Source organism: Corvus moneduloides, chromosome 3 (assembly GCF_009650955.1).
Source record: "Corvus moneduloides isolate bCorMon1 chromosome 3, bCorMon1.pri, whole genome shotgun sequence".
NCBI classification, from domain to species: Eukaryota; Metazoa; Chordata; class Aves; order Passeriformes; family Corvidae; genus Corvus; species Corvus moneduloides.
Window position 1 is genome coordinate 79,412,638 of NC_045478.1, and position 23,245 is coordinate 79,435,882.

The 23,245-nt window shown below is 43.1% G+C and overlaps 3 protein-coding genes across 8 annotated transcripts in view; 2 read left to right on the forward strand and 1 right to left on the reverse strand.

Moving 5' to 3' along the window:
* Positions 1–5,251, forward strand: part of GNPAT (glyceronephosphate O-acyltransferase) — a 20,401-nt gene extending 15,150 nt beyond the window's left edge. For all 5 annotated transcript variants that reach the window (XM_032102361.1, XM_032102357.1, XM_032102360.1 and 2 more), the window contains exons 11-16: positions 76–155; positions 1,900–2,037; positions 2,949–3,048; positions 3,142–3,235; positions 4,200–4,261; positions 4,564–5,251. In XM_032102361.1, coding sequence (XP_031958252.1) covers positions 76–155; positions 1,900–2,037; positions 2,949–3,048; positions 3,142–3,235; positions 4,200–4,261; positions 4,564–4,607 — 518 coding nt within the window. In that variant the 3' untranslated portion in view covers positions 4,608–5,251. The remainder of the gene's footprint in view (positions 1–75; positions 156–1,899; positions 2,038–2,948; positions 3,049–3,141; positions 3,236–4,199; positions 4,262–4,563) is intronic.
* A 166-nt stretch (positions 5,252–5,417) lies between these two features.
* On the forward strand, positions 5,418–10,059 carry PDCD2 (programmed cell death 2). The gene is made up of 6 exons (XM_032102362.1): positions 5,418–5,746; positions 5,826–6,077; positions 6,420–6,596; positions 7,622–7,737; positions 8,987–9,103; positions 9,638–10,059. Exons 1-6 carry the CDS (start codon positions 5,455–5,457, stop codon positions 9,800–9,802), a joined length of 1,119 nt encoding a protein of 372 aa, XP_031958253.1. The 5' UTR covers positions 5,418–5,454; the 3' UTR covers positions 9,803–10,059.
* Positions 10,060–11,416: 1,357 nt separating this feature from the next.
* TBP (TATA-box binding protein) lies at positions 11,417–21,636 on the reverse strand. 2 transcript variants are annotated; one of them, XM_032102363.1, is made up of 8 exons: positions 21,582–21,636; positions 19,693–19,934; positions 18,685–19,022; positions 17,546–17,633; positions 15,527–15,618; positions 14,230–14,397; positions 13,837–13,931; positions 11,417–12,610 (listed from the first exon to the last, which is right to left on the reverse strand). In XM_032102363.1, the coding sequence occupies exons 2-8, from the start codon at positions 19,744–19,746 to the stop codon at positions 12,531–12,533; spliced, it is 915 nt and encodes a 304-aa protein (XP_031958254.1). In that variant the 5' UTR covers positions 19,747–19,934; positions 21,582–21,636; the 3' UTR covers positions 11,417–12,530. The 2 variants fall into 2 exon arrangements, with proteins under 2 accessions (XP_031958254.1, XP_031958255.1); XM_032102364.1 differs by lacking the exon at positions 21,582–21,636 and adding an exon at positions 20,983–21,226.
* Between the last annotated feature and the right edge of the window lie 1,609 nt (positions 21,637–23,245).

The window sequence follows — 23,245 nt, forward strand, 5'->3', positions numbered from 1 at the left end:
ATCTTAATTGAAGTAGGTACTCTCTCAAATAAGAAGTAAGTGCCTTTTCACTTGCATTTACTATATTTTTTTCAGAGGAAGTCTATAGCTGCTTCAGCTTCTTGAGAGATGTTTTTTCTGATGAGTTCATCTTCTTTCCTGGCATTTCATTGAAGGTAAAAACATCCTTTATACAAAAATACTGATAGTAATGCAGCCAACTAAAATAGCATCTGATTCCAGGGCTCTGCCAAACAAGGGCTTTGTGATAAACACCTACGGTGATACCACCTTGATCTGTAAGTGGGAGCTAGAACTTAAAAGGGGGTCATTTAGTTGGTTGCAAAATATTGTCTGGATCTACAAGGTTGCATATGGAATTTTTTCCCCATTCCAGTAAAAAACTGAAAAAGCCTGAAACTGCCCAATTATGAACTATTAAAATGAGCTGTTGCACAAGTTTGGCTTTTCTGCATAAAGCTACCAGCCTTCCAGCACAGCTCTGAAAATCCATGTTATAACAGTCTTTTAAATGAAGTGTAAATGCTGTCAGGGATTCAGCCTGTGAAGGTTTTTGAAGTGAGAGCTTTCCTAATGGCATAATAGTTTCCTTCATAGAGTCTTATGGAAGCTTTAGTTGCATCCTTGTTTGCTCAGAAAGAGTTTCCCCTCATTTTACCTCCTGCCCCATGCAGCCATCAGTCAGACAAAGCCAGTATTGTTCCTGCATACTGCCTTATTCCAGGGCTCAGTGTGCCTGCGTGCACCCCTAGCACAGCTGGATATGGGCAAGCTGGGAAAACTGCAGACAGCACTTGGCTCTCTGCAGGACTTTCTCTGTCAGTTTGTACACAAACCTGCTGGGTCAGAGTTGGCTCTGGTCCAGCCTGCTTGAAATGCAGGTGAAAACAAGTTTATCAGTAGAAAAACTGGTTCAACCTCACACACAACATAAATTGGTATGTGTAGTTTTATATTTGGATTTTAAACTGATTGCGTGTGGTTTTTATCAATACTAAGGCCAAATATAGGATGGTGATAGTTGTAATCTTTCCTGCATTAAAAAAGAGAGAAGTATAATTTTCACAAGAATATTCAAGACTTGCAAATATATTAAAATCTCATAGATTTTTATGTAGAAGAGAATTGGGCCTTTTTAAAGGCTGATTGGAAATGTTATATTAAGTTTTATTTGTTAGCAATTGTTGGCCTCTTGCAGCATTTTTGAAATAGCAGAAGGTAGCAGGGAGCAGGAAGGTGGCTGGCTATGACTGACTTTGCTGGAGTCAGATGAAAGAGTTGCTGTGATGCGAAGGGATCTTTTACCCACCCACTCACCCCATTATTTGTTCATATGTCTGTCATGTCCATTTCCCATCCCCGTGTGTTATCTGTCCCCCTTTTGCCTGTATTGGCAGTAAAATGGTTTTGTCATTGACATTTCCATAGTTTGTAATTTTTTGGCCATTTTGTTTTCCCTTTGTTAGAGGGCAGGTCGGTGAACTGTATCATCATTTATTGCAAACAGTGGACCTGAGATAAAGGCAAACCGTTGCTTCAAAAATAGATAAATAAATAAAAAACACTCACAGAAAAAAAACCTAAACTGGGCAACCTGACCCTGTTTTGACAAAATCCTGAGGGAACTCAGGCTGGCTGTTGCAGTAAGAGCTGGGCCGCTTTCTTTGTGCCAGGGCCTGTTGCGCATTGACATACTGCTGTGTTCAAGGACATGTTCCCACTACCTTTCTATAAGGGTATTGCTGGGAGATAGGAAAAGTTTTGTTTGATTCTTTTGAGAACTGAGTGCAGAAATTGAAGTGGTGCCCTGTTGTGGGGGTTTCTGTTGTTGATTTTGGGGGAAATGCTAGCTGCACTTCCTGCAAATGTTAGAATTTCAGTTATGCATCTCTCTCCCAGGATTTTGAGGAAGGATGTTTTCTACTCACAAAATGTGATGCCATTCAAACGAGTCAACAGATTTACCCTACTGACAAAGGAAGTGGTACAGTGTCTTTCTTGTCAGCTATGTTCAGACCTTTTGTGGAAGGTTATCAGGTATGTTGTCCGTAAAAAAAAATGATCTTTTTTTTCCTGTGTTTTATAGGGAAACTAAGAGAGCTGTGATACTTCTGAGATGTAAATAGTGACTCTTTTCGTGGCTGGGAAATGCAAGAGTTAAGAAATAGCAGTAATAAATCTTAAACACCACCCTCCCCCCAGGATCTCAGTTTTAGCTTTTGGCTCAGACTTGTCCAATTTACTAAGGCGGTAACTACCGTGTAATGTGATGGCTCATTGTGGGTTTATAAGATTCATAGGGAGTGTGCTGCTACCAGGTTCATTGTTCTTCTTTATGAGGAGCTCTTGCTTAATTCATTTTATGTGGGCTGTCCTGCCAGGTGTGGAAATGAGTTTGCATACCCTATCTGATAGCTTTTATGAGAGTCATGAATTCCATCCATAGCTCTCTAAATCCTCCTGGTTTTTCCAAGGTTTTAGTAAGGTTACATTCCTGTAGTAAGCAATGTGTACAAACCCAGAAGGCTAAAATCTCAGGTAAGTCAGCATGAGATTGGTGAGACTGTAGATATTTAACATAGGGAAGTCTAGGTAGTGATCTGATTTGTGAAGTGGGTTGAACTGTACTGATGTGCCTACTTTTTCTCATCTTTAGAACAGGTATTGCTTTAAAAAAAAGAAACTGTTTTGATTGTAAGAGCAAGGATGTAAAATTAATGTCTAAGGTAGCTATTAAATACTGAGTCTTATTTTAATATTGGGATTCTCTTGCCTGTAAAACAGTAATAAAACTTTAAGATGCCCTATGCAACAATACCTTTTGAGTTCCTCTCCTACGCTTTTCGAAGTGGAATAGTATTACTTACTTACAAGGACAAATCTGTTTATAATTCATTGAAAGCTGACAATCAAAAAGAAAAAAATGCTCATTTTCTTTAAAATCTTAGTTAATTTTCAGATACCTCTCAAAGGAAATGAAAGAAGCATTTACAGAGAAGCAGTTTATACCCGGAGTCCGCAACTTTGTTTTTCAGCTTCTCGAGAAGGGTGTGTACAGCTGTTACGCAATATCATTTTACAAGAGTAGTCTGTTAATTGAAAATTACAAAAATTTTAATTGTGTTTCTGCTTTCTCCATAGGGAGTACACAATGTTATGAAGCGCTGTCTTCTGACATGCAGAAAAATGCCTTATCAGCTCTTGTGCAACTGGGTGCAGCGAAGAAGAAGAAAATGTAAGTAACATTAGATTTTTGGTGTATAGTCTTAGTGGCAGTTCTTAATATTTGAGATCCTAGTGTGAAGCAGAACAGCAGAACCCCAAATGCCTGAGCACCAGAGGTTGACTGGATTTCCTGGAGTTGTGGAGAAGACCCGGTAGTTCCTTTCTGTACATGATGTAGAAGTGGAACACCACACCCTCATAGTGGAAAAACTCCTGTGGGACCTAGCAACAAAATTCATTAACTCACTAGTAGGCTGCTTCTGACTCCCTTTACCTTTTGAGCTTTTCTCCTGAGGCTCTGATACGCAGAAAGAACAGCACTGCTTATTTGTAATAGAAACACTCTGTGTTACAGTAAGCCTTGTCAGGCTATGTAAGCAATAATCAGGAATACTGCAGGTTTTGGGGGAGTTCAGCACTGAACTCATCTCAAAGCAATTTAACTGTAAAGCTTAATCATTTGAGTCTTTTAACACAGTTCATGGTTTGTAGGCCAAAGATTAAAACCCACCTGTTGCTGTATTATGCATTATTCTGTTATCAAATGAATTTGTGTTGTGGTGCTTCTTACTGTATTTAAAAGTATGACCATGGAAGTCCCCAGTACAAGTCCCTGCAGTGTCTTGAGTGTTTCACAGAACATAGTTGGCAGCTGATGACCTGAGCCATTTCCTTATGCCTCTGTTCATTAAATGAATAGGTTAGAATAGATGTCTATAGCTAAATTCCCCTTTCAAGTTAAAGGAATAAATTGAGTGCAGCAGAATTTGGGGACTGTAAACAAGAGAAAAGATAAAGAAACTGTGACTGTTCTTGAGTAGAGTCTGACATGTCCTTAAATTTAATATACATGCCGGTAGGATGAAAAATACTGTGTAATTATGAAAATGTTTTAATTCAAATTATTTGTGTAGAAATGACTGGAATAAGAAATCTTTGTTGAATAAACTTTTTGGGTTTTTTTGTAATTGTAGGCCCAATGGATTCACTTACAATGTAAATCAAGAGGCTGTTAGTAAAATTCTGGACATGTTTGGTAAGTGTTCTCTAATTAATTTGAATAGAGCTTCTTAAGTTATAAATTACTTTGGACAATGCACATATATTAGATGTAGTGCCTTTTCCCTAGTAGTTCCGTAGATTTAACTGTATAAAAATCCTAGTAATATTTTTTTACAATACTTCTTCTGGTGTCATTAGCTGCAGCTTTCAATCTCCCTTCTTTATTCCATATACTGTGCAACCCAGTGACCGAGGGCAATAAAGTAAGGAGTAGTTTATTCGCGTGGTGTTTACAGCACGTTGATCAGAAATGTTTAATGTGGGTTTTTTTGTTAGATGCTCGGATACCTGTACAGAAACCTGTGGCTGCACGACTCTAAATGGTTCCTGATGCTGTGAGTGGATGTAAGCTCCTGCTGAGAACATGGACCACTATCCCACAGGAGCAGGGATGGGAGTGGACGAGGTTCCCCTCTTGCCCAGCCAGCCTGCGAGCATGGGAGGCACAGAAGTGTTACTTCAGCTGGACAGATCTCTATTGCCACTTAGGAAATGCTGCTGAGGGGCTTAGAGGTGTATGTGTATCCTCACCGTGTTTTGTTTTTTAAAACAAATTAAACATTGTCTTTTTTAAAATAAATATTTAAAGAAATGTGCACAATAATGACTACCTAAATACATTTTTCTAGACTTGTAACAAGGAATGTGATTGGATTCAAATATTTCATGGATGTGAAAATGTAACAGGGAATTAAAAGACTCGCTATTAAATTAATATTTAGGAAAAAAAACATTGCTGGCTGGCTAAATGCAAGGCAAGGCCCTCATGAGTAAAGAGCACAAATCAAACCCTTGGGCAATAACCAGAACTGATAAATGTGTTGAATTTTGTGTTTTGGTATTTTTTGTTTGGGTTGGTTTTGGTTTCTTTTCCTTTTTTTTTTTTTAAGGCAGCTTGGCATTATTTTAATTACTTAATGAATGTTATATTTAAACACTGAATTAAAGCAGCGTCGTTAACGTGTCTTTCCTGTCTTCCCCCCGTCTCACCGCTGCCTGCGGTGTCCGTTGAGGCAGAGTTCTGCCTTCGTCTTCCAGGGTTTTTTTTTCCAGTCCTGTCGCTGCTGCCGCGTTACAAAAGCCGGGGCGGGGCTGAGCCCGGAACGGGCCGGGCGGGGCCGGCACAGGGCCCGGCCCTCTCGGCGCCCGGCGGCCCACGGCAGCAGCATGGCTCCCGGCGTGGAGCTGGGGTTCGCGGCGGATCCGGGCGGTGCTTGGCGGCTGCGCAGCGCCTACTTCCCCAGCAAGGTGGGGGGGCGGCCGGCGTGGCTGGGTGAGGCCGGGCTGCCGGGCCCTGCTGCCCTGCGCTGCGGCCGCTGCCAGCAGCCCTGCGCCTTTCTGCTCCAGCTGTACGCGCCGCTGCCCGGCCGCCCCGACGCCTTCCACCGCACCCTCTTCGTGTTCGCCTGCCGCAGCCCCGCCTGCTACCGCCTGGCGGGCCCGTGCGGGCCCTTCCGCGGTGAGGCGCAGGGACGGAGGGAGGGATAGGGCGAGGGCCGCCGGCCGCCGTCCCGCTGACTGGCGCGTCTCGCCCGCAGTGTTCCGGAACCAGCTGCCGCGGCGGAACGACACGTACCCCGAGGAGCCGCCCCCCGAGGAGCCGCCCCCGGGCCCGGCCCCCGCGCCCCCGCGGCAGCTGGGCAGCGGCGCCGCGCTGTGCCGCGTCTGCGGCTGCCTGGGGCCGCGCTGCTGCGGGCGCTGCCGCCGCGCCGCCTACTGCGGGCCCGAGCACCAGGCGCTGGACTGGCGGCGCGGGCACCGCCGCTCCTGCGGGCAGCGCGCTGCCGGAGGTGGGTCCGCGGCGGTCAGGGACCTCTGAAGCGGGGGGAACTCGACACGCGTGGTTAATACTGCACCGAGCTGCCGAGCTGCAGGTTTTGAGTTCTTAAATGCTGCTGCTAGCACTGTTTGGTCTGCCGTCCACAGGTTCAAAGCAACATGACCCCTGTTGCAGTTTTCCACTGTCCTTAATGTAACAGTGTTTCTTAACCATCAGGTCAGATGTAGCAGTAATGTAAATCGTTCTTGCTCGTGCAATGTTTCTGCTATGTAGTTTGCTGTGTAGCTTTTGGGGAGAAGGACGTGAAATACGAGATGACATTGTGAAGTGGTATCTGTTTTCTGTTTTCTAGATGACTCGGCAGATGCCATTCCAGAGCATAATGAATTCCTTTTTCCAGAATATGAAATTTTGATAGAACCTGAGGAACCAGAATTTCCTGCTGACAGCACTGATGATGAACAAGGAGCTGTAGATACATCAAAGGATACGAAAGAACAAGAGAAACTTGGAGCTGCAGGCATTGCAGGTCAGAAATAAAATGCTGCCTGTAATTCTTCCCAGTGATACCTGGTCTCACATCTTTCAAATACTGTGATTTGTAAGTGTTCATTGTAAACTACTGGTCAAAAAAGGCTAAATCTGCACTCATTTGTTATACAAGTTTGTTGCAGAGATCCCATAATATAAGTTGCTTTTACGGGAGAGACTTATTAAGCTCTGACGCCAGGAGCTGTTGAAGCAGCTGCTGCTGCAGATAGCTCAGAGTTACAGTGTGTCCCTGTGTGCTTCCAATAGGTAAGGAACAACTCAAGTGAGAAAGGCAGGACCCTGAGCACCTGCTGCTGGATGCTGTTGGAATCAGGAGATTGTTGTATGGTCCTGGCTTGACTTAGTTCGATTTGTCTTAATTTATGGAAAATAAAATTTCCTTGTCTGTGCCAGAAGAAAACCGGTTTGAGGGTATTTTAATTGACTTTGAATGAAGCAGTTGAAGTGCAGGCTCCTTCCTTCTGCCTCCCCCTAAATTCATGATGGGTTTGCAGCGACCACACTGGCTTTCAGCATACCCAGGGTGGAGAGTTTGTGGTGGTGCCAGGGAGGATGCTGTGTTCCTGGCAGTCCCTTGCTGTGGTTCAAAGCTGTCTCAAGAGTGCTTCGTGCCCCCAGTTGATGTTGGTGTTGGAGTGTAACAGATACACTCTTCACTGCTAAAAACTGAAGTCTGGCACATGCGCAGCACGTGGGGCCTTTTTCAAATGTCATATCCTGAAGGTTCTGTGATCTCAGTGATACCTCCTGGGAGCCATAAACTTTGGTAGATTAATTCCTTACCTTTCCAGTATTCTAGTACTGATATCTGTGTTTAAAATGAAACTAAAACTAGTAATTGGGCCTGTATGTGACTGAATCTTAACATGCCATGAAAAGAAAGAAGATTTATGCCAGGAATGACTTATGAAGCAAAATTAATTTACACATACTAATACTGTTTTTAATTTTTTACTGTCTTGTATTAACCTGTAACTTTTACTGTTCTTTTTTCTTGCCTAGATGATGCACTTCAGTCCTTAGATGAAGAGACATTGGAAGCAATGGCAAAACATGAGACTGAAGAAGAAAAGGTCTTCCGAATGTTTAAAAAACAAGTAGCTGCTGAACCAGAGCAGGTCAGAAGATGGGGCAGCCTTAGAACTTAGCAGTTGTGGCACAGCATCCTGCTGCACCTGCAACATGTTTCACTGCCTTTTGTACCTAGTTAGAAATGGGCATGCTTCCTCATCCTCCACACACCCAACCAACACACCCTCATCTTCCTTACATGCTGAAGTTAATTCGTGCTGAAGTAAGAGTTTAGCACCTGCTCATCCATCTTAAACAGCTTTTGGTTAGGATGAGATGGCACAATAGTGCTGAAGCCCCCACAGTGTGGGAAGGAGTCACCATCCCGCAATGTGGTTCTAACCAAAAAACACGGGGAACCACTGCACTCTTCCCCAGCCTGTGCCCCTGTTGGCTGTCCTTCTCAGCACAACGAAACTGCAGAGAAGAGCTCTGTCATTGTCATCAGCTGCACTGGGGGGTGGTTTGGCTTTTTTTAAGGTTGAAGAAATCAGTGATGGCTTTAAATTTTCACTATTTAAAAACAGAATTTTCCCCCCATGCTATGTCTTACTACTGCAAAAGGTTAAAAAGCTACATTGTCAAACAAAACCATGGTCCCTCCTTTCATTCAGAGAATACACAGGCCTAAATTCATCAAAGTGGCAAAGAAGAAATTCACTCCATCTTTTGCCTGGTAGCTGAGTGGTTAAGGTACACACCCAGAAAGTAGGAGACTTTGAGTCTGTTCCCTTCTCTGCTTTAGGTATGTGCCTCACTCTGTCTGGCTGTCTCTGTACTGACTGATCTGTCCAAGCGTCCTTTTGCTGATAATGCCGGATTTGGTAGTAACAGGAAAACAAAGGATATGTCTGAAAATACCTTATGGGACACTAGGACAGTCTGCTTGTATTTAGATGCAGAACTGCAGACAGAAAGATCTGGACTGCATTCCTGTGTGCAGGTCTGTGGGCTGATTTATCCAGCTGCTCTTTCTCTGTCTCAAGACCGTAGCACACCCAACCTTGCATTTCCAGGTGCCTTAATTAGGGAAATACAAATCACTGCAGTTTATCCCTGGATCACTGACAAAATGCAATATGAGTACCTGCATGATTCACATAGTTAAGAAAGCTCATATAAGCAATCTGTCTTATTTAAAATACTACATTTACAAATGATATTTTGCCATGGTTATTACTTTGAGGAACTGACCTTTTTCTGCTCCATCTACAGCTTTGTCTATGTCAGTAAACACCAATTTTATACCAAGATGAAAAGACAGTCATGTGAACTTAAACTTCTGCTGTATTTCAGATAATTAGATACTGCAGAGGAGGAGAAGGTCCACTCTGGGTATCAGGTGAAAATAAGCCTGAGGAGAAAGATATCCCAAATTGTGTATGTGGTGCCAAAAGGATATTTGAATTCCAGGTATGTAAACTCATTTAAAAATAATACAGGTAATGTATTTCAGACTCAGGATCTATTTGTGTAGGTGGTTGGCTTGTAATTTGAGCAAGAAGGTTGAAGTTGCAACAAACTAACTATGGTAAAGGATTGTACAGAACCTTTATTTACTCCTCTAAGTGCTTTTTCACTTCATGATGCACATTGTAAATAAGTTTGGCTGGAAGTATTCAGCTGTAGAATTATGAATGCTAGAAGTGTATGTATGGCAAACATGCTTCACGTCATGCAAAAGCAAAACATAGTTACTAAGGGACTTTTAAATGGCAGGAGGCTCACAGAGCAGGCAAGGCTTTTAAGGTCAAATAAAACTTACATAGATATCCAGATTTATTTTATTTGAGCTGCTGTATACATAGTAGCTTCAGCTGGGATTTTTGGTGTAAGAGAACATAAATTCTCTTACACCAAATGCAGGGTTGTTCTTCAGGAGGAGGAGGAATGGGGAGAGGGGAGAAGTCTGTGGCCTGCCTCTAAACCTTTTGGTTTTCTTTGAAGATTATGCCACAGCTCCTGAATCACCTTCATGTTGACAGCCTTGGAGAGAGCATTGACTGGGGAACGCTGGTGGTGTACACTTGTGCTGACAACTGCGGTGGGGGAAATGAATACCTGGAAGAATTCATATGGAAACAAGACTATTCCATGGGCTGTACTTTATGAAATTGGGTCATCCAAATGGAATACTCAATTTGTTGCACTGCACCTCTGCACTATGCAAACAGGTAGTTGAACTAGTCACTGAAAACTGTGCATCTTGTAACAGTGAAACTGCGGTAACTAGACCTTGACAGCCTCTCTTGTGCTCCAGAGGAGCTTTTACTTCGACCTGGTAATGATGCCAAATGCATTTGTTTCAGAGAGCTTCATTTCAAATCTCATTTCTGAAAGTTTATTAAATAAAAGATGAAAAACTTTTGGATTGGTGAAATTATCTTTTGTTGGTAATGGAACTTCAAAAACTTAAAAGATTGTAGTCTGTCAGGATTTTTAATGGGCTACTCAAAAATTAACATTCATTCAAAGAAAAGGAGACTACTGTAAACTCGCTTGAGTGCTTATGTTGAAGAGCTGTACAGGAGTCAGCTAAGACAAAGCCGCACAGCATTTTGCTCTGAACTTAAATCTGCTTCCCTTTCTCAACAGGTACACTGAACCTAACTTGGGAGTTTGTTCCATGTTCTGACTGAGTGGTTATCTGAGATAAAATGCACAAAAATTAAGTATTTTATCTGACTTAAAACTATTGGCCCCATGCAGAAGTAGTTTAAACAAAGTCAACCCTACCAGAACACATTTGTCTTGTTACACACTGTCTGTAGCAGCAGATTTTCAAGCTGAATTGTACGTCTGCCATCATTGGTGAAGTTTAAAAATAAGTGTCCTCTGCAGGGATTCTTCCACTATATGACTGCCATATAGCTGAGGCAAGAGAAAAGTGAAACCATAAATGCTGAACTTTACTGTGGTAGTTGCTCAACTACTCCTACGGCTATGGCTGTATTTGCAGAAAAGGCTTTTTTGTGTGTTTCAGTATAGAATTGACTTCAGTTACATATTCCCTTATCCTGCTCCAACCATTCCCTGGTTGCTTACCTGTGACTCTGTGGAGCCCACTGTGGGGTTTTTGAAATCTTTTGGATGTTGAAAGTACTCAAATGAGCAGGCAGAGAATGCTGTACCTGTAAGTGGTTTTGTTATCACAGAACTTAATTTCTAGCAGAGTAGTTTTAAGCCCTGGTGTGTGCTGTGAGACAGCAAACTGTCTTAAGTCACTGTAGTACAGCTCGACTGATTTTGTTGAAAACCATCCCATGGTTTCTTAGGGCTCCAAGCTTTCTGAAGAGTTGAAGAGTTTTGCACATAAGTTGGTAATAGTTCAAGTCCTGCAAAAGCATGGGCAGCCATACAGTTATAGTAAAGAGCTCTCAGGAACATTCATGAGCTCACAGCACAGAGTGGCGCAGCACTGAAGGCAATGCAGCATTTGAGTATCTTGAACTTATCCTGCACAGCTACATTAATAAACAGCATCTTTCTGGTAAGATGAAACAGGTTATTAAAACACCTGGAAAGATACTGGTGTAGACAGAAGACTGAAGATTAAGGTCACTCAGGATTTGCAAATGGAGCAGTATCAAAGCCAGCCAAAACTTCATTTCATCTGGAATGAAACACTAACTTAGTAATGACACCATTGTTTACATTTGGGTTAGTTTCAGATAAAAGCTGTTTGAAATAATGTGTAAGTCATAGAGAGGTTACTATTACTGGAAATTTACTGAAGAAAAAAAAAGTTTATTTTTAAAGTTCTCAGCCCGTTAGGCTTCAAGCATGGTTCAGAAGGAAGATTATGTACATACTGACTCCAGTCGGAAGGGCTTTGACATTTTACAGGAACACTAATATAGTGAGGCTGTCACAGCTGGTAAAATACAAAAGTAGTAATTTAAAGAAATTCTAGAAGCTAAACAGGGATCTTTTGCTTCAATTCAGTCAAGTGCAGCTATTTAAGACTTGCCTAGATCCCATCTGTTGAATATAAGGCAACACATACTCAAACAGAAGCTTCTTTAACCAGTCATCTCTTTTGCTTTAACATATTGGAAATATTCAAGGTAGATGTTGCCAAGGATGTGACTGCTGGTATGCAAGCCAAAGCACTGCTAAGATTCTCTCAAAACTAAAAATCACTTACAGTAGTGAATCTTCTATTAAAAAATCGATTAAATAAAAAAAATTTGATGTATTTCATTCTACCAGCTGGGTAATTTTAAAATCTATTAAGACAGTTCCCATAGTTGTATAAACAGGGTTTATTGTACATGTGGAGTTGAAGAAGGAAAGAGAAGAAAGGTATATATTATATATATATGTACAGTGAGCCATTTTAATTAATAAATTCATTCTGTCTTGCTTAATACTGGAAGGAGGGAATGTGTCTGGCACCAAAGAAATTTAAAACTGAAAAAATTTAAAAGCTAAAGTTCTGAAAATTATAAAAACCATGGTCTTATGGAAGGAACTTAAAACATATATACATGGCAATTTAAGTGGTTTGTACACTGAATGACACAGTTGCATTTGTCTTTAAACCAAATTACCAATTTTCTATTAATAGAACTGGCATTAAAACTATTTAAAAGCTAGAATATAAATAAAAGTTGGAGGGACTGCTCCAGGAACAGCCCAGTAAAGCAACTCACAGTAACTCAGTAGACGTATTCAAGAATACAGTTCCCCTTGAGCATCAGGGAAGTAGGCACTAACTGGGAAATAGTCCAAGTCCTGGTGTTGCAGTTGCACTGGAAGTCCATTTCTTGTTACTGCTGTGCCATACACAATACCTTGTAAAATATACCCCTGATTTCTCTGAAACATGTAGAAACTGTTACGTTGTCTTTCTGAATCCCTTTAAAATAGGATAGATGTTTTCAAATGCTTCATAGATTTCTGCTCGTACTTTAGCACCTGGAAAAAGAGAAGGGATTAAATTAGTTTGTACCTTTCACCAAATACTTAATTTTAGCTTTTAGAATGTGTATTTGAGTGCAACTCTATATAAAACCTATGTGTATCCACAAATCTCTATTTTTACAATCCTTTTTAACACATTTCATACAGAGCTTACATTACCAGCCTTCTCTGTTTAATCTGACAACTGCTAAAACTTTCCCTAGCATCTCTGTGATGATGCTATGTTGCACATGGAATTTTCATATACATAATTTCCACAGGAGACCCAACAACAATGCACAGCCCTGTAGGAGGTTTGTGCAGAAAGGCCTAACTGTTTTTGAGAGTGTGAATATCAGGGTGAGGAAGGTCTGGCAATGGCGACCACTGCAGAGGACTGCATTTCCCCACGCTGCAGGGACATGATCCTTCTTTTGTCTGTGGGTCTTGTGGGTTTTCTTCTCCACAGTAAGACACAACGTGAGATGAAATGGGAGGGAGTAGGTGGAGCACCCAAGGCTGAGGAGGTCCTAGAGCTCAATATCTCCTCTTCTTTGGCTGCTGTATCGTGACCATGGCAGCAGCCCGCAGCCAAGCTGCCGAAGAACAGCTAGCTCAATCACACATACTCAGCCCACAGAAACAAGTCTTTCAGATTTTGCCAGAAAGATCACCTGCATTCTTACAGCTTTTTTGGCACCTGAATACCTGACTAGGGCTCATGATCATTGTTCCTTTGAGCTAGCCAAATGTGCTGTTGCTTTGTGCATTCTCATCTGTTCAGGAATATAGTGCGAGTAGCTCTGTGTGCAGTGGCAGTGCTGAGCTGCAGACTGAGCTGCAGGCTGAGCTCTGGGTGCAGGACCCCCAGGCAATCGGCCTGAACTGCTGAATCTTTGCATAACAAAGCCTGGTGCTGAGCCCTCAAGAAAGCCTGGTCTGACTGTGAGTGGGGTGTGCAGGGAGTCAAGCAGGGCACCTGCTGGCTCGATGGAGCTGCCCACTGTGAACAGGCTTTGGTCCTACTGCAGCCGGTGCAGCTCTGACTGCCAGAGTGGCTGCTGGATGGCTGCACAAGGAAGTTTCCTTAACATCACCATCCATGGAATACTCCATTAACTCTCCTTTCTCAGTACTGTCATCCCTAAAAGAAAAGTACCTGGCAACTTCGGTATCCCTGTGCATTCTCTGTAATACAGTCTAAATCTCACCTCTTGGAGCAAGATACTGTCTTCACTTACCAGTTAAAACCACTTTTCCAGAAACAAAAATAAGCAGAACAATTCTTGGCTTAATCATTCTGTAGATTAAGCCAGGAAACAATTCCGGCTCATAGCTGTAAGAGAAGAGAGTGAGAGTGTTTACATGTGCTTGCAGACATATGTTCCCATCTGTCTTCTGGGCCCAGTCTAGGACTGGGCAGAGCAGATGCTGACTTCCCTGAAACTTGGAGAGGGTAGCAGGGAAGGTAATTTTGACAGGTTCACATTGGGCAACCTCAGTTACACCTGGGGCAGTGCAGAGATGGGAACAAAGATGCAGTTTTCCCTGTGGTGCAAGGGAATAATCTAAACAGATCTCACTCTCTAAGATAGTATGCAACAAGAATGAAACATAAGCAAGCCTTTTTTTACCTGCTGAACTGCTGGTGTGTAAGTACCAATCCTTCCAGTCTGATGGGAAATTTCACATCACAGCTGCCCACCATATTCTGAATTTTAAAATCCAAAAATTTTGCAGGAAAACCCAGTTTCTGAACAACTCTTGCATACTTCCTTGCTGCCAGTCTGGATTGCTCCTCACTGAAGTGAGAAAAGGATATCTGTATTACTGCCTCAGTTAAGTATCACTTCAAGCAAACAGCATTAAACCACAAATACCTAACTGGGGGAAAAAAGTCTGTGTGGAGGGAGAGGGGAGCTCACATGCATAATTTTTACATCCAAAATTAACAACTAGCACTGGTTTCCATGCTAATTTTGGTAATAGGCTCCTGGTCACCATTAGTGTTGCATTCACTGCTTCATGAGAGACAAAACAGTAAATTATAAATCCATACATTTTATACTTTTAAAATATTGACCAGAGTCCCTCTAATGGGACATTAAGACTGTTACTTAAGTTTTCACTGTAGAACAACCTTGAACTACAACTGCTAGAAAATACATATTTCTATAAAAATCTGTCAACTGCCAAAATCTTCTGCTTGATTCAGCCCACACATTCAAACATGGGTTTAACACAACTGTACAGCCTTACATACTGTTGCAGAATTCAGTTTGCTTCAGGTTTGTAAACAGCTGAGGATCTGTTTGCTCCTGATACAGACTAAGACAACTTGAATTTCAAGTGCCACCAGGCAGAGAAAGTGTTTCCCTGTACAGATCTAGTCATTCATCCTGCTCATTAGTATATTCCTTCTGGATTCCTAGCAGACTTCTTCAGAGCAGAGTTCTCTCCAGCCCACGAGAGTTAAACTTATGTCTAGTTTTCAATTCTTGTGCTTCAAAGGTCATGTTAAGAACAGATCAGACTACAGGAACCAGAGATTTGGAGCTCTTGTCCTGTGATGAATGAATCCTTCTGTCACCATCCTTACACTTTAAGCAGTTCCAATGCATAGCTGCTGAATTTTTTAAATTACTAGAAAAAGCAGATAACTGCAAAGCCAAAAAATTGAATATAGTGACCTCTGCAAACCAGTTTATCAGACTGAATGAAAGCACTTCAGAAATAGAACTACCATTTCCCCATGTTAGGAAGTCTCTTCAATCATAAACAGGCATTTGCTGTAGAAATGTGTGTAATTTGAAGTAACTGTGAAGCAAGATTAGCTGTACCTGTACAACTTTGATGTGTATATATAAACAAGCATCATGGTACACAAGAAAAGACAGCCTGAATTAGTTTGCTTGTAATGCCTAAACATACCTTTTTGCTCCTGTGCACACCATTTTTCCAGAGCTGAATATCAGTGCAGTAGTACGTGGTTCTCTTATTCTCATAATAACAGCAGCAAAACGCTGAAGTGTGAGCATTGAGACTGTTAGTGACACACTGCTGTCATCATTACATTAAAAACAAATCTGCATCATCTAAGTAGCAAGTTACATTGTAGTGCAAGGAAAACTACGGTCAAACGTACTTACAGATCCCTCAAAGTTTACTTGAAATGCTTAAACCATAAGTACCTTCAACCACACACACTGAGAGGCAGAGCCAGGCAGGAAGGATATTTACTGTTGCATTCCTATTCATCTCTCATTACTATATATGCAACATACAAATAATGCTAGCATTTGCATCAGAGCAATAGAAACAACTTTAAAAATAAATTTTTAAAAATTCCTCCATATGTGTTGAAATTTTATCTCTTCTAGGTAGGATGGAAAACTATCCAAAAAAATTGGGACAGTGTTACAATACCAGCAAACAGAACAGCTGGAGATCAAAGTCCTGTGTAAACAGAAGTCACCTCAGCTACCACAGTAGGACACAGCAGCCCAATTAGCTCTACCTTTTTATTCTAAGTAAGCATTTCCAAATATTCTTAAATTCCTTGAAGCAAGAGATACTGGAAACTGATGTAGGCATACACACACAAACCCCTGTTTGTTATATTTAACTTGGAACAGCTCATAATGCAGTCCCATGAATTGTTCTGCTGACATAACCAAGGCGGTAGCGTGGGTTACCCAACAGCACGTTTGTCAAAATATGACTTAAATAATACAGCCAAGCAACATCTTTCTTTGATAGATGAATGTACTGACTAAGGAGTGTCAGGAGTGTGTTACATAACCCTTCTTTCCCTCTGCCATGGAAAACAGTGTTTCATATTGATTATTCTAGCCTACAAGTTTTACACAGCCACCTTACCCCCCTACCCTGGGAGTTACCAAGGCATGCTCAAATTTTTGCTGCGCTAATATCTTACTCACAATTATGTAACAACATCACTGGTATAAGCTTACAGTAACAGCCATTTATCATATATGCCTGCATGCGTGTTTTAACCTTTGAGAGCAGAGTTCAGGTCAACTGCAGCAAAATACTAAATGCTAAAACAAAGAAAACACACACACCCCAGGAAAACTGAAGCCTTCCCAAGACAAGCCAATTCAACTACACAACATCTAAACTTTTATTAGTGTCCAACTACTGTTGTTGGAAAAGATAACATTTTCAAGAGGAGTCACCCAAAAGAAACATGAAGCAACATAATTTTCTTGATTTAATGCTCCAGGTCCTTTGCTGTTGTTCAGGTGTCCCAAGCTAAAAAGAAGCCACTTATTTAGAACCCCACTACTATTTAGAAGCAGCAGGCAACTTTGAAGTCAATAAAAATCAATTTAACTTTGCTGTTCCACCAAACTTAAGCTATCAGAAGCAATGAGATGGCAGAAGTACTGGGGGAGAACATGAGAGAACAGAGGGGAAGCAAGACTGAAAAATAAGCAAATGCCTGCGACCATAAGAATTCCAGAGGAGCAGCTAGGTGGAGGAAACCACAGCTCTGGCAGGAGCCCAGGACTTGAATCCTTCTTTCCTTTCTCCTTGTTGGGAGATAGGGAACAAGATTTCATAATCAAACATTTCACAGTAACATGCAAAAAGAGCTCTCTGAGCACTACCAACAAATATACCTACCTATATGAACAGCAGCAGAGGCCAGCTCTACCCCAAAAAGCTTGGCCAGTCTATTACACTGTTGGTTAGGTTTTTTCTAAATCTAACAACTTACAACCTGGTGCACATCACAGCTACCTCAGCATAAAAATGCTTTTTATTAATTTGAACATTCCAAATTTATTAAAATTTCCCTTTTAACTACACTATAAAACTGCATATATAGCAGGTAGGTTTTTCAGTCTATTGCAGCAGCCTGCAGCCACAACCTGTGCCTTTGATATATCTGTTATAGGATGAACTCTAATACATTTCTCTTACCTTGGGATTATATTCAGCATTTCGGGCACGAAGTGCAATAGTTTTTAGGTCAAGTTTGCAACCAAGATTCACTGTGGACACAATATTCCTAAAGACAGATCAGAGAAATATATTAAAAAGACAGGAAGGAATTCATGTGTCTTCCTCATTTTTAACCACACCTGATCAATTTTATTTTTTTTATCATTTTGTTTCTCCAAGTGAGTTTGAATGGCATCTTTCCTACTAACAGGAGCACTGAGCAGTGTTTCGGCTCAGGAACCTCCTTTTGTAGGGCAGAAGCTCCTAAGGCATAATTGCTGATTCCTCCTTATCTGTCAGCTATTATGAAAAGTGTCCCATGAGAAGAATCTCTATTTCAGTTTGGCAGGAAAAATTATTGGTGCTGAGAGCCCTCACCACAATCAGGGAAGCTGCTGGAAACAGGAGAAAATGAGGTATTACCATCTGAAATTTTCCTTGCTATGCCCTTCAAGGAGGAAGGTGCAGAACTAAGTGGGAATGACCCAGGAGGTAAATCCATTGCCAGGAGATGGGATAGCGAGTCTCCAGAAAGTTTACAAGAAGATCCTAGATAAAAAATTTCATTTTCTGGGAAAACCCTGAAATGTAAAGGTCCTCAGTGAGGGAAAAAAAAATGAAAAATATGAGAAAACTACTCTTTCAATTCATGTTACCAACCATTTCCCTTTGTCTCTTCCATAGATTTCTGAAATAGTCTCTTTAAAGCTGAAGTTCACTGAAAATATTTCCATACCTAAACTTAGAACTAGTTCTAGGGCTTTTTCCCTTCTCAGTGTTAGCCATGCGTTGGAAAAGAGAACATCATGAACTCCTAAAGTGCAAGGACTTAAAAGTCAGGATGGTATTAAATGAAGACATATATAACCCTCCACTGGTATGCTTCAAAGATGTACCGTTGACAAATCACTAAGAAACTGTTTATATTACTACATGGTTTAGTAATGAAGCTAAGCTAAAATTAAAAGCAAAAATCACTCATATTGCTACAGGAGACTCGTAAATTCTCAGGACCTCCCTTCCCACCAAAATGTAGTACCTAACTCCTGATGTGACTTTGGTCCTAAGTCTTAAAAGGGCTGAAAAAGGACATGATGCATTAGCATAGGGGCACTCACTGTAGTTGTGGCACTATGCCAGAGCTCTCTGATGCCGGTGTTGCAGGAGTTATTGGAGTCATTGGAGTCATTGGAGAGGGGTACAGAGGTGTGGTTCCTGGTAAAGGGGCTGTGGTAAGAGTCTGTGAATGGAAGAGCTGGGGGGTTTGACCAGACGTTCCCTGTGTCGCTTGCTGTGACGTGGATTGCTGTGCTGCTTGCTGCTGCTGCTGCTGCTGCTGCCGCTGCTGTTCCTCCAATATGGACAGACTGTTGGTGCTCTGGACAGGCTGCGGTGTCAGTCCTGTGCCATATGGCATCATCGGGCTAAAAATTGGAATTCCTGGAGTCATTGCACCCTACAGAAGAAAACGTGACACAGAAACCACAGTTCATGTTGACTCCATTTTGTTTTCAAGAGACAAAGTTTTCAGGAGGAGTCTAAAAATAAATCTGTTAGCTGAGCTGCTCATATCAAACCTGAAGCATATAGCAGTAAATCATTAAAAACAGAAAATCCTTGAAAATGCAGCTGTTCTATCGAATAAAATACTACCCCATAGGAACCTAGGGACATGACACGCTTCTCACACTACCTTGCAAGCATGTCTCAATGTTGACCCACAACTGAACTTGAAATTGTTTGAACACCAACTGTGCTCACTGTACCCAGTGCATTCATAGCCAGCAACAATCCATTATGTACATAGTTTAAGGAGCAACCACCAAAATTAAATTAATCCTTCCAATTTGTCAGTCACGTTTCAACTTAGAGCAACCCCATTAAGAAATCCCACATATGTTCTTACACTCTATGTGTAAGAAACTGCATGTTTCTCATACTTCTGGATATAGACATCAATGGTTTTAAAATTCTGCTTCATACTATTAATACTATAATATTACTCTATACCTAGCAGAATTTTTCAGATCTGCAAACAAAAAACATGAAGCTACATGCAAGAAACAGAAAATGCTTTCATTAAAGAAATTCAGATCATAGTTGCATCTTAAATAATTTGTTTTTACCTGAGGGGAGGCTAGGCCTTGAGCGTAGGGTGGCAAACTGTTGTTCTGATCCATGATTCCAGTTATTTCTTTGGTGAGGCCAGAAGTAGTTCCTTCAACGAATTTAAATAAACCTTGAATCCTAGAGGGTTTTTAACTGGTTAAAACATTCCAGCAAAGTAGCTTTTAAAGCCAAGCTGAAAGTGTTAGGAAAACATCAGCTCCAGAGAAATACGTTATGAGTCTAAAACACTAACCAAAGCCTGGAAAGAAAAAAAGTAATATCTTGAGAATAATATCTAAACACAAACCCAAAAGTAAACCTATCAGCTGCTGACTCAGATAAGAGACACCCACGTACAAAAACATGTAAGAACATTCACGCGTATGCACACACACATGCACAATCCATAAAAATAACCTTTTTCAGGCATGCTCCATAGAAACTTTGCAGCATGATTCTGCTGGAGTCCCTGGCAGGTTACCTGACTCACATCGGCAGGCCTCTGTCTAACCAAACCCTCCTGCACAAACAGCTCAAGCTGTTAATGCTCATTCTACTGCGAGCTTTGCTTTACCTGGAAAAGCACTGATTTTTTTAGAATTTAATTCCCCCGACTACTAACTGACAAGCTTAGTGACACATTATTTGTAAGTCTCTTCCTAGCCATTTTAAGGCTTGGCCTTTCAAAAAAAAATTATTTTTTTTCTATGAGAAAAGCATGGCTGGTCAAATCAGAGCTAGGAAAACCTCTTCCATCCAATTCCATAAAATAAAGCACTAACAGATTTCAAACTGCAATGACATGCATTTCACGAGAAAAAAAGAAATATGTGAAAACCAATTTCCAGTATACAAGTGAAACGTACAATGATTTTCTTTTGTTTTAACTGTATTTCTATTGCTGTGTTATGGAAATAAACAACAAGTGGAGAATTTAAATGTTATGATACCAATGATATAAAATATTTTCCCATTAATCTGTAAGTTCCTTAACTATTGCTGAGAAATATTCAAGGTCATTATCAAGCCAGAGGTAGGCCACCTCAAAAGCTGAAGACAGCCTATTCAGCCTCTCTTTTTTTTAAGATATGAGAGCTGAGAATTACATTGATATTTACACTGCAGCTAAAAAGGCCTGCTTTTTTCCACCCATGACCATAAGATATTATCATCTTTACCCCTACCAAAGGTATCAAGCAGAACACCCAGGTTTTACAACGGGGGTACATTAGAAGCCTAAACATTATCCTGGAAGAAAAAAAATCAACTCCTCGACAGCCGAGCTGTTTAATAAGAAAGCTGGATACCAGGCATGCCAAAACCTGCAGCCAGGGCACCGTCTACGCAGAGGTCCCTCCCGTAACCACTCAACGCGGCTTGCTCGGATTTCCACTACAAACGTCGGGCGACGTTTTCATCGAGGGAACAGAGTCCAGAAGCAGGAGACAGCCCGGAGGAGGCACCGACCCACCCCCGAGGCCCCTTGCGGGCTCTCCACCAGCCACACAGCAGCGCTCGGCGTGCGGCCACAGCCTGCCCGCACGCCCCAGCCCTCCGCGCTCCCCATCCAACACCGACCCCAGCCCCGCGTAGCCCCCGCCCCGCTCCCGCCCGCCCTCGCAGGGTCCCGCCGCTGCCCGCGCCCATCCCGCGGCCGCCGCTCGCCCCCGAGCCGCGGCGAGGGAGAGAAAGGCGGCCGTCGCCTCCCCGCCGCGGGAGTCCCTCCCCGCTCCCCCCGCCGCGGCTCAGGCCGCCCCGGAGGTGCGGAGCCAGCCCGGCCCGCGCACCGTCCCCGCCCTCCAGGCCCGGCCTGCCCCGCACCATCGCGGCCCCAGCGGCAGCCGGCGGCCCGTCCGCGGGCAGCGGGGCGAGCGGCGGCCGCGGGGCAGCGGCGGGCGCTCGGTACCTGGCGCTCGCTCCGCTCCCGCCGCGCTCAGCGCCCGCCGGAGCCCGGCCGCGCCCCGCCCCCGCGCCACCGGCGCGCCCGGCGCGTCACTTCCCGCCGCCGGCGGAACAAGAGCCTTCGCAGGGAAGAGCCTTCAGAAATTAAACAAGGACAAGTGCAGGGTCCTGCACCTGGAGAGGAGTAACTGTATGCAGCAGGACAGGCAGGGGGCCAGCCTGCTAGGAAGCAGCTCTGCGGTGAAGGACCTGGGGGTCCTGGTGGACAACAGGCTGTCCGTGAGCCAGCAGTGCCGTTGTGGCCAAGAAGGCAAATGGTGCCCTGGGATGCATTAGGAAGAGCATTGCCAGCAGCCCTGGTGAGGCCACATCTGCAGTGCTGTGTCCTGTTATGGGCTCCTCAGGACAGGAGAGACATGGAGCTCCTGGAGCAAATCCAGCAGAGGGCTATAGAGATGATTAAGGGACTGGAGCATCTCTCTTACGAGCAAAGGCTGAAGGGCTTGGGCCTGTTCAGCCTTGAGAAGAGATGACTGAGAGGGGACCCCGTTAATGTGTATAAATATCTAAAGGGTGGATGTGAAGAGGATTCAGCCGGGTTCTTCTTGGTGGTGCCAAGCAATAGGACTAGAGGCAGTGGGTAGATACTGATGCACAGGAAGTTCCACCAGAATATGAGGAAGAACTTCACTGTGCAGGTGACTGAGCACTGGAATAGATTGTCCGGAGAGGTTGTGGAGTCTCCCTCACTGGAGATGTTCAAGAACCATCTGGACACAATCCCGTGCCAGGTGCCCTGGGATTACCCTGCTCGAGCAGAAAGGTTACACCAGATCACCCCCTGTGGTCCCTTCCAGCCTGATGGATCCTGTGAATCTGTGGGGGTCCCTGGCAGTGCAGCAGGCCCTCACAGAGACTGTGATTCCTCACGTTGGAGCTGTACAGAGTTCCACACTGCGGTGCATGCCACCTTCGGGTCTCGCTGCTGTGTGTGCACATGGAGACTGCAGCCACCACAGTTTTGCTTCCCAAGCACAGCAACACACTTCTCCCCAGGAGCACCACATGTGTTCCCTGCATCTCACTGTCCCCCCTCCATCCTTCTCCCCTAGCACCTCTTTGAACTTCTATCCCAGCCCTTCCTGCTTGTTTCCACTTGTGCCATGGCGCCTGGCACTACGCCCCATGGTGAGACCCCATCTGGAGTACTGTGTCCAGCTCTGGGGTCCTCAGCACAAGAAGGACCTGGATCTGTTGGAGCAAGTCCAGAGGAGGGCCATCAAGATGCTTAGAAGGATGAAGCATCTCTTCTATGAGGAAAGGCTGAGATAATTTTGATTATTCAGCCTGGATAAGAGAAGGCTTCAGGGTGACCTACTAGAAAGGTGAAGAGGGACTTTTCACAAAAGCATGCAGTGACAGGGCAAGGGGGAATGGCTTCAAACTGAAAGAGAGACGGTTTAGATTAGATATTACGAGGAAGTTCTTTGCTCTGAGGGTGGTGGGGCACTGGCACAAGCTGCCCAGGGAAGTTGTGGATACCCATCCCCGGAAGTGTTCAAGGCCAGGCAGGATGGAGCTCTGAGCAACTTGGTCTGGTGAAAGGTGTCCCTGACCGTGACAGGGGGTTTGGGACTAGATGATCTTTAAGGTCCCTTACAACTCCAA

Excerpts from the sequence above, each read along its gene's own strand:
- TBP (XM_032102363.1), bottom strand. The coding sequence starts at position 19,746 with ATGGATCAGAACAACAGTTTGCCACCCTACGCTCAAGGCCTAGCCTCC. Across the intron at positions 14,398-15,526 it reads GTGTGCACAGGAGCAAAAAG|TGAGGAGCAATCCAGACTGG; the intron begins GTATGTTTAGGC and ends TTCTCACTTCAG. Across the intron at positions 13,932-14,229 it reads ACACACCAGCAGTTCAGCAG|CTATGAGCCGGAATTGTTTC; the intron begins GTAAAAAAAGGC and ends CTTCTCTTACAG.
- PDCD2 (XM_032102362.1), top strand. The coding sequence starts at position 5,455 with ATGGCTCCCGGCGTGGAGCTGGGGTTCGCGGCGGATCCGGGCGGTGCT. Across the intron at positions 5,747-5,825 it reads CCCGTGCGGGCCCTTCCGCG|TGTTCCGGAACCAGCTGCCG; the intron begins GTGAGGCGCAGG and ends TCTCGCCCGCAG. Across the intron at positions 7,738-8,986 it reads TAGCTGCTGAACCAGAGCAG|ATAATTAGATACTGCAGAGG; the intron begins GTCAGAAGATGG and ends GCTGTATTTCAG.